The sequence below is a fragment of the Saimiri boliviensis genome, chromosome 3 (assembly GCF_048565385.1).
Source record: "Saimiri boliviensis isolate mSaiBol1 chromosome 3, mSaiBol1.pri, whole genome shotgun sequence".
Lineage (NCBI taxonomy): Eukaryota > Metazoa > Chordata > Mammalia > Primates > Cebidae > Saimiri > Saimiri boliviensis.
The window spans coordinates 70394365-70405742 of NC_133451.1; the positions used below are offsets into that span (position 1 = coordinate 70394365).

Consider the following 11378-nt stretch of genomic DNA (forward strand, 5'->3'; position numbering starts at 1 on the left):
ACTTGTTTCTTCAGCATTAACTGGGTTTTTATGAACTGCTACTTACAAATATTCAATAGCCTTTTTCTCAAGCCTCTTTTCTGAGTAGGACCCACAGAGAAGTGGCAGGGAGGAATAGTATCCTCCTTGCTAAGGATGAAGCATCCTCCCCAGACCATCATTCCATGTTGTATTTGCCACCAAGTCGGTGACATTAGGCCTTTTCAGTAGAGTCTCCATTTATTTTTCTTTTAGACATTTTTCAAAGTGAAATATAGGGACTTTATTTTAAGATCCAGAGTGCAATAAATTATTCTTCAATAAACACAACATAATACAGTATATGGTTCAGACAGATGCTAGTATCAGATGATTTTTGCAAGCCCCATTAGCTAGTAAAAGCTGTAGTTATGTGACCCTATCTTATTCAATAAACAAGTATACAAATATTTATTGAGCACCAACTCTCAATATAGGGCCTTGGACTGAATTAAAATAGTAAGCTGACCACAAAACCAGGAGATAATGTTACAAACACAGTATTCCTATTGTGTAGTGATCACAATTTTAAGGGGAAATTGGGAACAATTATGAAAATATTTTGTGTAACAATTAAAATTTTCTGACAGGGCATGGTGGCTCACGCCTATAATCTCAACACTTTGGAAGGCCAAGGCAGGCAAATCACCTGAGATCAGGAGTTAAAGACCAGCCTGGCCAACATGGTGAAACCCCATCTCTACTAAAAATACAAAAATTAGCTGGGTGTGGTAGTGTGTGCCTGTAATCCCAGCTACTCAGGAGGCTGAGGCAGGAGAATCGCTTGAACCCAAGAGGCAGAAGTTGCAAGGAGCCAAGATTGCACTGCTGCACTTCAGCCTGGGAGACAGACTGAGATTCCATCTCAAAAAAAAAAAAATTAAAATATGTCTGGATTAAAATTACCCATGAAGTCTTAAGGATGTAATTCAGAGGACATTTTTGATCTATTCCAATGTTGGGTTAGGTTTGTGCCTTACAATTCTTCAGGATTTAACTAGACTAGATGCTAAGGAAGTAAATGCCCAAATCTCATAGCCAGGTCTACCATTTTCCAATATTTTGGTGTGAAATTATTCTGACATAGTAGAGTTGAATGCCTCCTACTGTTTTTCTGACAGCTCTGCTATTGACTGGATATTTGTGTCCCCCAAAATTCATATGTTGAATCCTAATCCCTAGTGTCATGGTATGGTATTTGGAGATGGGAACTTTAGGAGGTACTTAGGTCAAGAGGATGGAGCCCTTGTGAATGGGATTAGTGCACTTAAAAGAAGAGATGTGACAGAGATGATCTGTCAGCCATGTGAACATACAGCAAAAGGCACCTATTTACAAGCCAGGAAAAGACCCTCACCAGATATCTGCTTGGGCTTTGATCTTGGACTTCTCAGTCTCCAAAACTATGAGAAATAAATGTTGCTTAAGCTACCCATTATGTGGTGATTTTGTTACAGAAGCCCAAACTGACTAAGACAAACTAGGATCTTAGCCTTTTGGTTTTACTATGTTTAAGGTTTTTGGAGATCCCCAAATGATTTCTTCCTCAAGGGAAAATTCAAAACACTATTATCACCGATATACTTTGGCTCTTGTCAATTATTTTCTGCGTTTATCTTCCCTATTTCCCCTTACATTTACTCTGCTTATAATTGTACCTCATTTTACAGCAGGTTCCCACTTTGGTTTTTATTTTGTTTTGTTTTTGAGACAAGGTCTCACTCTGTCGCCCAGGGTGGATTGCAGTGCTGTGATCTTAGCTTACGGCAGCCTAGACCTCCTGGGCTCAAGTGATCCTCCTGCCACAGCCTCCAAAGTAGCTGGGACTGCAGGTGTGTACTACCATGCCTGGCTAATTTTTTGGGTTTTTTTTAGAGATGGATCTCACTATGTTACCCAGGCTGATTTCAAACTCCTGACCTCAAGTAATCCTCTGGCCTCAGCCTCCCAAAGTACTAGGATTATAGCTGTGAGCCACCATGCCCTGTGACTTTTCCTAAGTATTTTTAGCTCTCATCTTTATTCTAAGATCCTATTCAGATCTAGTGGATCTATCTCACCTCCCAGGACTCTGTTTGTTTCCCTTGAGCTAGGTTTCTCTGCAGTGATATACATATTATCTCTCTGAACATCTTCTGTGCTCTTCTCTTACTTATAGAGTCTCACTCTGTCACCCAGGCTGGAGTGTAATGGCATAATCTTGGCTCACTGAACCCTCTGCCTCCTGGGTTCAAGGGATTCTCCTGCCTCAGACTTCTGAGTGGCTGAGATTCCAGGCATGTGTCACCACACCCAGCTAATTTTTGTATTTTTAGTAGTGACAAGGTTTTGCCATACTGGCCAGGCTGCTCTTGAACTCCTGGCCTCAAGTGATCACCCACCTCAGCCTCCCAAATGCTGGGATTACCGGTATGAACCACTGCGCCAGGCCCACATGCTGTAATGTCATCTAGATCCCTTAAAAACATTTTTTTAGAGGCTGGGCATCCAAATATTACCGGGCTCATGCCCCGTAATATGAGCACTTTGGGAGGCCAAGACAGGTGGATCACTTGAGCCCAGGATTTTGAGACCAGCCCGCGCAACATGGTGAAACCCCATCTCCGCAGAAAATATAAAAATTAGCCAAGTGTGGTGGCATGTGTCTTAGCCTAAGCAAACTACTGGGGAGGCTGAGGTGGGAGGATTGCTAGAACCTAGGAGGTTGAGGCTACGTGAGCCAAGATTGCGCCCACTGTACTCCAGCCTGAGTGACAAAATGAGACCTTGTCTCAAAAACAATAATAATAATTTTTAAAAGGCAATAACTGGCTGGGTGCAGTGGCTTACGCCTGTAATCCCAGCACTTTGGGAGGCTGAAGTGGGCAGATCACCTGAGTTTGGGAGTTTGAGACCAGCATGACTCACATGGAGAAACCGTGTCTCTACTAAAAATACAAAATTAGCCAGGCATGGTGGCACATGCCTGTAATCCCAGCTACTCGGAAAGCTGAGGCAGGAGAATCAGTTAAACCCAGGAGTCAGGGGTTGCACTGAGCTGAGATTGCGCCATTGCACTCCAGCCTGGGCAAAAAGAGCGAAACTCTGTCTCAAAAAAAAAAAGGCAGTAACTAGCAGTTGGTGCTTCAACTATTCAATTCTTGCGGAGTTCCCACTAGTATTCAGAGCAGGTAGATGGAGGCAGTAAGAAAAATAAAAAGTGTTTTGTTTTTTTTTTTTGAGACGGAGTTTCGCTCTTGTTACCCAGGCTGGAGTGCAATGTTGCGCTCTCAGCTCACCGCAACCTCCGCCTCCTGGGTTCAGGCAATTCTCCTGCCTCAGCCTCCTGAGTAGCTGGGGTTACAGGCACGCGCCACCATGCCCAGCTAATGTTTTGTATTTTTAGTAGAGACGGGGTTTCACCATGTTGACCAGGATGGTCTCGATCTCTTGACCTCGTGATCCACCCGCCTCGGCCTCCCAAAGTGCCGGGATTACAGCCTTGAGCCACCGCGCCCGGCCCCAGAAAAATAAAAAGAGTTTTGATCTAATCTCTCTCTATGCTGTGATCCCTATGCCATTTGTCCCTGCCAAAAATGCAACCTGTGTTTTGACTATCACAAATAGCCAGATTTTGACTTTTTCATCACCTTATCTTGAATGTACATTTACACTATAATATATTAAAAATATAACTAATGCTAGTAAGACTAGGAAGCTGAATGTACCCCTTTCTTAGGTAGCTAAAAATCTCAATACTTTTGAGTGCCCTTCACTTTACTCTTTGTAGACAGGGAGTCTTCTTGTTTAGGGATCTCATTACCCTAGCTGCATGCCTTGTCCTCAGCAGCCTGTTCCTTTAATGCCGCCTGTCTGAGCTTCAGTGCTCTACTTGCATTCCACAGGCAGCCTCATATTCCACAGGATGTGTACTTCCTTCCTTAACTACTCTGAAACCTGTGGCTGATAAGTGCACCATTGTCTTAACTAGAGATCTCTGCTGATAAGAACCAAAACTTCCTCAGCACAACGCTTTGGGTGTAGACAGAAAGGGCATTGATTGATTGATTGATTGATTGATTGAGATGGAGTTTCTCTCTTATTGCCCAGGCTGGAGTGCAGTGGTGTGATCTCGGCTCACCACAACCTCTGCCTCCTGGGTTCAAGTGATTCTCCTACCTCAGCCTCCCAAGTAGCTGGAATTACAAGCATGTGCTACACACCCAGCTAATTTTGTATTTTTAGTAGAGACGGGGTTTCTCCATGTAGGTCAGGATGATCTCGAACTCCCAACCTCAGGTGATCCACCCACCTGGGCCTCACAAAGTGTTGGGATTACAGTCATGAGCCACTGCGCCCAGCCAGGAAGGGTATTTATTCAGGCGATTCAGAGGCATATCTAATAATCTCATTCCGGAATACAGAATCCTATTGCATAGGAAGTAGTCATCCAACAGATACCCTTTTTAGGATCAGATGATCTCTCATCTCTGCTTCCCTAGGTATGTCCATTTGTTCCTTCTCTATCTCATTCTTTTTTAAAAAATGCTTTTTGTGAAAACTGTCATGTATCTCATTCTTTCTGATCTTTGCAAGGTTCTCGAGGTTTGCTCTCCCATAACTCTGACGCAAGGCTTTGATTTGTCATGGTGTCATGTTTGTCCCAATGCACCTACACATGAGAACTTCTCTGCACAATAGGAACAGTTTTTCAAAGGAGAACATAGAATTGGCTCACCCTGAATCAGTTGTTTGTGGGTCACCTGAGATAAGTATGACCACTGTGATTGCAGGTAGAGGACAGATTCTCTTTGAGTAGGTCATGGGTGGGAAGATGATGGTTGATGTATCTAGTGCATATGCAATATTTCTCTCTCTCTCTTTTTTTTTTTCTTTTTCTTTCTTTCCTTTCTCTCTCTCTTTCTTTCTTTCTGTCTGACAGAGGCTTGCTCTGTCGCCCGCCCAGGCTGATGTGCATTGGTGCCACCTCGGCTCACTGCAACCTCTGCCTCCTTCCTGGATTCCAGCAATTCTCCTGCCTCAGCCTTCCGAGTAACTGGGACTACAGGCACACACCACCATATCTGGCTAATTTTTGTGGTTTTAGTAGACAGGATTTCACCATGTTGGCCAGGCTGGTATTGAACTGGGCTCAAGCAATCCACTTGCCTTGGCCTCCCAAAGTGCTGGGATTATAGGTGTGAGCCACCGCACCTGGCCCTCTTTTGTCTTTTTTTCTTTTTAACAGTCTTGCTCCATGGCCCAGGCTGGACTGCAGTGGCATGATCTTGAATTACTTCAGCCTTCACCTCCCAGGTTCAAGCAGTTCTCCTGAGTAGCTGGGACTACAGGTATTTACAACCATGCCTGGCTAATTTTTGTATTTTTAGTAGAGCCAGTTTTCGTCATGTTGCCCAGGTTGGTCTCAAACTCCTGATTCAAGTGATCCACCTGCCTCAGCCTCTGAAAGTGCTGGGATCACAGGCTGAGCCACTGTACCAGCCTTTTTGTTTTGTTTTTTTTTTCTTTCTAATTTTTAACCTCAGTCCAAATTTGGGATGAGTGCAGTCAGTACTGGAATAGTATGAGAGAGAAACTTCTAGTCAGTTACAAAATACCATCTAATCAAATACCTTAATTTGTACTAGGAGTGGTTCTCCAAAGGGCACTACAGGTCAGCTGTTCCCGTGACCATGTAACTTGACACCTCTTCCATACACTCATGCTTGAGAACTGATGGCTGTGGACCCTTCTGCACAGGTAGCAACTTCTGGAAACATGCTGCATTTAGACCTCATTATTTTAGATGTAGCCTCTTCACATCCCCCTTTGGAAATTTTCCAAGGTTTTCATCATGTTTCTTTGAATTACATGATCTGTGGGTATCATTTAGAAATACAAAAATATGGGGCGGAGCCGGGCGCGGTGGCTCAAGCCTGTAATCCCAGCACTTTGGGAGGCTGAGGCAGGTGGATCACGAGGTCAAGAGATCAAGACCGCTGGTCAACATAGTGAAACCCCGTCTCTACTAAAAATACAAAAATTAGCTGGGCATGGTGGCACGTGCCTGTAATCCCAGCTACTCAGGAGGCTGAGGCAGGAGAATTGCCTGAACCCAGGAGGCGGAGGTGGCGGTGAGCCGAGATCGCGCCATTGCACTCCAGCCTGGGTAACAAGAGTGAAACTCCGTCTCAAAAAAAAAAAAAAAAAAAATGGGGCGGGCTCGGTGGCTCAAGCCTGTAATCCCAGCACTTTGGGAGGCCGAGGCGGGTGGATCACGAGGTCAAGAGATCGAGACCATCCTGGTCAACATGGTGAAACCCCGTCTCTACTAAAAATACAAAAAAATTAGCTGGGCATGGTGGCACGTGCCTGTAATCCCAGCTACTCAGGAGGCTGAGGCAGGAGAATTGCCTGAACCCAGGAGGTGGAGGTTGCGGTGAGCCGAGATCACGCCATTGCACTCCAGCCTGGGTAACAAGAGTGAAACTCCGTCTCAAAAAAAAAAAAAAAGAAATATAAAAATATTAATTACAAGCTCACCTGTAGCAGAAGTAGATTGAGGTTTTTGTGGTACTTGAAACTTATACAGCTTGGGAAATTTTTTTAAAGAAAAAAATTTTAAATATTCGAGGCAAAATTAGGTATGAAATTGATTCATGAGAAAAATACAACAAATAAAAAAAAGAAAAATACAACAAATGTCTCTTAAATATGTGGCTTTTTAATTTCATTGGGCATAAAAATAACATGACAGTGTTATTAAAATACAGATTTCTGGTTCCACCCAACATACTGAAAACAGAATTCATGAGGTGAGGTCCTGGAATCTGCATGTTAGCACACAGCCCCAGGAAGTCTAAATACCACATATTGATATAAACTAAGTAATCACTGTAGTGAATATGATTTTAACAATAGATTCTCTTTTTTTGGGGGGTATATTTCCTTGGAATTCCAATTATCACTGTGTGAAAGAAGAAATGTAAATTGTGTATACAGAAGTTATAAGTGTTTATGTAAGTAGTGGAATTTCTCAGAGTTCTATTTTTATTTAGCTATTTTATAACTAGAAATAAGCCACTAAGCAGAAAGAAAATCAGAAACCTCAAAAGATAGTTATAAATTTCCTAATATTTCACAGGATATTTTCATTATTTGGAAGAAAAAAATGCCCTATGGATGTCATTTTTCCATATCATAAGAAATAAACATGAATACTAAATGCAACTTAAGAAAAAAGGATAATGAGCTTACTGTTCAGAAAATTACTCCAAATACTGCAATTTCTATATATTTTTATTTTTTTATTTTTTTGTTGAGGTGGAGTTTCATTCATGTTGCCCAGGCTGTAGTACAATGGTACGATCTTGGCTCACTGCAACCTTTGCCTCCCAGGTTCAAGCAATTCTCTTGCCTCAGCCTCCCAAATAGCTAGGATTACCGTCGTCCACCACCATGCCCAGCTAATTTTTGTATTTTTAGTAGAGACAGGGTTTTGCCATGTTGGCCAGGCTGGTCTTGAACTCCTGACTCTCGGTAATCCACCTGCCTCAGCTTCCCAAAGTGCTGGGATTACAGGTGTGAAATATAGCACCCGGCCACAATTACTATGTTCTATTACATCTACTGTATCTGTTTTATGAAGTGCTTGTGATACTTGTATCATGCATATATATGTATGTCAAAATTTTTTGACATTCATTTAAATCTAATTAGCTTTTATTTAGCGATTGGTGAATGGAACAGCATCCCTTCTAAAATTAGAAAGGTGTTCTGATTAGCTGAGAGTAGGAGGTAGGCTTTATAGGTAGAAGGCTAAAGAAAGCAGAAACAAGGAACAAAAAGCAAATTGTTTGTTACAAAGTTACTTTTCTTACAGGGTTAAAACAGAGGGGACTTCCTTATGCTGGCTGAGGTAAACTGGGCCTCTTCTAATTGGTTGCTGTGAATTGAATCTCCTGTTGTTTATTTTTAGTGATTTTTAATTTTTTTATTCAAACATTTTGTCAAATCTATTAAAAAAAAAACTGGCCTTGTTTAAAGAAACTTGGTTAATCTTATGAGTTAAGAATGCTTTTTTTGAGCAATTTAATGGTTTTATCACATAACTGATTGATACTATGCATAAAGTTTAAAACACACGTATCTTTTTTTTTTTTTTTTTTCCTTGAGACAGCCTTGCTCTGTCGCCCAGCCTGGAATGCAGTAGCATGATCTCGGCTCACTGCAACCTCTGCCTCCCAGGTTCGAGAGATTCTCCTGCGTCAGCCTCCCAAGTAGCTGGGATTACAGGTGCCTGCCACCACGCATGGCTAAATTTTGTGTTTTTTAGTAGAGACAGGGTTTCACTCTTTTAACCAGGCCAGTCTTGAACTCCTGACCTCAGATGATCCACCTGCCTCAGCCTCCCAAAGTGCTGGGGTTACAGGTGTGAGCTACCGTGCCCAGCCTAAAACACACATATCTGAAGGGATGACCCGCATATTAATTTGCAATAGAAAAAAAAATCAGGAGCGTGCATCCCAGATGCAGGGAGGTTGGAGGCAGAAAGCAGGAAGGAGACTTCTGAACAAACAGTGACTCTATTACTGAGGAAAACCAAAGGAGTCCTGTGTAGATAGGTCCCAATTAGACACCAGCTACTGGAAGAGCTTCCTTAGAGACTGATTAAAATATTCTCCACTAGATATGGCTGCAAACTGCACACCCTCTTGGGGTCAGCAAGAACCCTGCAACAGCCCTGGGACAGAGCTGCCACGGTCTGTGGCATCTGAGGAAACTCAACTTGAAAATCATGACCGAGACCCTGAGACATGTCACGTGAACTTCAGGATGTTCAGCTGCCCGGAAGAGTTGGACCCCATCCAGGCTTTGAGGAGACTCACTGAGCTGTGCCATCTGTGGCTGAGGCCTGACCTACACACCAAAGAGCAGATCCTGGACATGCTGGTGATGGAGCAGTTCATGATCTCCATGCCCCAGGAGCTCCAGGTCTTAGTCATGATGAACGGTGTGCAGAGCTGCAAAGACCTGGAGGACCTGCTACGAAATAACAGGAAACCCAAGAAATGGTCTGTGGTCAACTTGCTTGGCAAGGAGTATCTTACGCAGGACTCAGATGTTGAGATGCCCGAAGCCCCCACCAGTGTCAGCGATGATCTAAAAGACGTGTCCAGCCAGCGCGCCTCCTCTGTGAATGAGATGCCTCCAGGTGAAGGCCAGGCCAGCCAAGAGCTACAGACCTTTCCCAGGATCCCTGCACTGTCCAGGGGGCAGGAAGAGGACTTCCCGCTGCCAGAGACTATTGTCATAAAAGGTGACCCAAAGGCTCTGAGACCCAAGCTGATCTTGGAGAAGGATCTGAATGTAGACAGGGAAGAGAACACAGGACTTACATCTTCAGAGCCTCAGCTTCCAAAGGGTCCCACAGGTGTGGTGAGAGCAAAGGAAGGGAAGGAACCAAAAAAAGCCTCTGTGGAAAATGTGGATGCTGACATACCTGGTGCTTGCATTGTGGAGAGAGAAGCTTCAGCTCACAGCGAGAGCAGAGGAGACTCTCTGAATCTGAGAGGTCCCAAAAGAAGCAAACCAGATGCTTCCTCCATTTCCCAAGATGGGCCTCAAGGAGGAGCCTCACTTGTGGGCAACACAGACAGCCCGGGGCAAGCTAGGATAAATCCAGTTCATTCCCCAGGCCCTGCAGGTGCAGTCAGTCAGCCCGTTGGCCAAGAAGCCATGGCACTGTCACCCCTTGCATGTGATGTGTGCAATAAAAGGTTTAAGTATTACGGCAAGCTAGTCATCCACAAGAGATCACACACAGGAGAGAGACGCTTTCAATGTAATCTCTGTGGGAAGCACTTCATGCAGCTCTCAGACCTCCGAGTTCACCAGCGAATCCACACTGGTGAGAAGCCCTACATGTGTGACGTCTGCTACAAGCGGTTTACCAGGATGTTCTCCTTGAAATGTCACAAGAGGAGCCACACAGGGGAGAAGCCCTATGAATGTAAAGACTGCAATAAAGTTTTCACCTACAGGAAGAACCTGAACCAGCACAAGCGCATCCACTCTGGAGAGAAACCCTATAAATGTTCCAAGTGTCCAAGAGCCTTTGGTCGGCCTGAAACATTAAAACGCCACCAGAAAACACATCCAGAAACCACTTCTCAGGGGTTCCATAATCAGGTCTACGTATTCTGCACCAAGAGAATGTGAGCGATGATTTTTCACTGATGTTATTAGATGATATATGGCACATATGGCGCGTGAAGGGCACCTGGCACACAGAGGGAGTGCCCTAGATAGAAACTGCCAGGAGTCTGAGTCAATATTGATTCTCCCCACTGACTTTCGTTTTCTGTTTCATGATGTCTATTGTTTTTGTATAGGTTTGTTTCAGTTTGTGTTGCTGTTCTTTCAATAAACAAACATCTTACTACTTTTCAATATTTTATAACAAAAAACAGGCTTCTGATTGACATGCTGTTACCCACTATTTTGCTCTAAAGTAAAATTGTCAAAGTAGGGGGTCCAGATTAAATACGCAATGCCTGGGGAGATTTTTGTTTCAAATAAACAATTTTTTTAGTTAAAAAGAAATCAGTTGGCCGGGCGCGGTGGCTCAAGCCTCTAATCCCAGCACTTTGGGAGGCCGAGGCGGGTGGATCACGAGGTCAAGAGATCGAGACCATCCTGGTCAACATGGTGAAACCCCGTCTCTACTAAAAATGCAAAAAATTAGCTGGGCATGGTGGCGCGTGCCTGTAATCCCAGCTACTCGGGAGGCTGAGGCATGAGAATTGCCTGAACCCAGGAGGCGGAGGTTGCGGTGAGTTGAGATTGAGCCATTGCACTCCAGTCTGGGTAACAAGAGCGACACTTCGTCTCAAAAAAAAAAAAAAAAAAAAAAAAAAAATCAGTTAATGAAGTTTACTTAATTCACTGAACTAATTTGACAGCTTAAAACTATACTAGTCAAGCAAAATCTCTGTGGAATTCGTATTTACATATTAAAACATTCCTGACTTAAGGGGAACAAAATAGCTTGGCTTTATAGCTTCAGGGAAATACTGGTAAGTAAAGTTAGGGGACTTCCAGTGGTAGAGTAAAAAGGGGAAAACCATAGAATTATGCTTTTCTGATCATTGGAGCTCAAACAAACTTGGGACATAAGCTGCATAATTCTGTCCCAAAGACTGGTTCCTCTTGAGTGACTTTCTGAGGGTCCAGGTCTTCCTGGACCTTGAAAATAAACGTTAAGAGTTTTCACCCCTGAATCAGAAGTCAGATTTTAAGGGGTGAGGGAGGTATAAGTCAGCCAAGGACACAGAGTTCATCAGAACCAAGCTTTCCCAGGACATGAATCATATTTATTT

General features: G+C 43.5%; 1 protein-coding gene across 1 annotated transcript in view; it reads left to right on the forward strand.

The window, feature by feature from the left end:
- LOC101032809 (zinc finger and SCAN domain-containing protein 5C-like) overlaps positions 1–10830 on the forward strand; it is a 30050-nt gene extending 19220 nt beyond the window's left edge. Inside the window, exon 2 of the mRNA XM_003924142.4 lies at positions 8687–10830. Within this exon, the coding sequence (XP_003924191.1) occupies positions 8689–10218 (1530 nt within the window). The 5' untranslated portion in view covers positions 8687–8688 and the 3' untranslated portion in view covers positions 10219–10830. The remainder of the gene's footprint in view (positions 1–8686) is intronic.
- Positions 10831–11378: the final 548 nt, after the last annotated feature.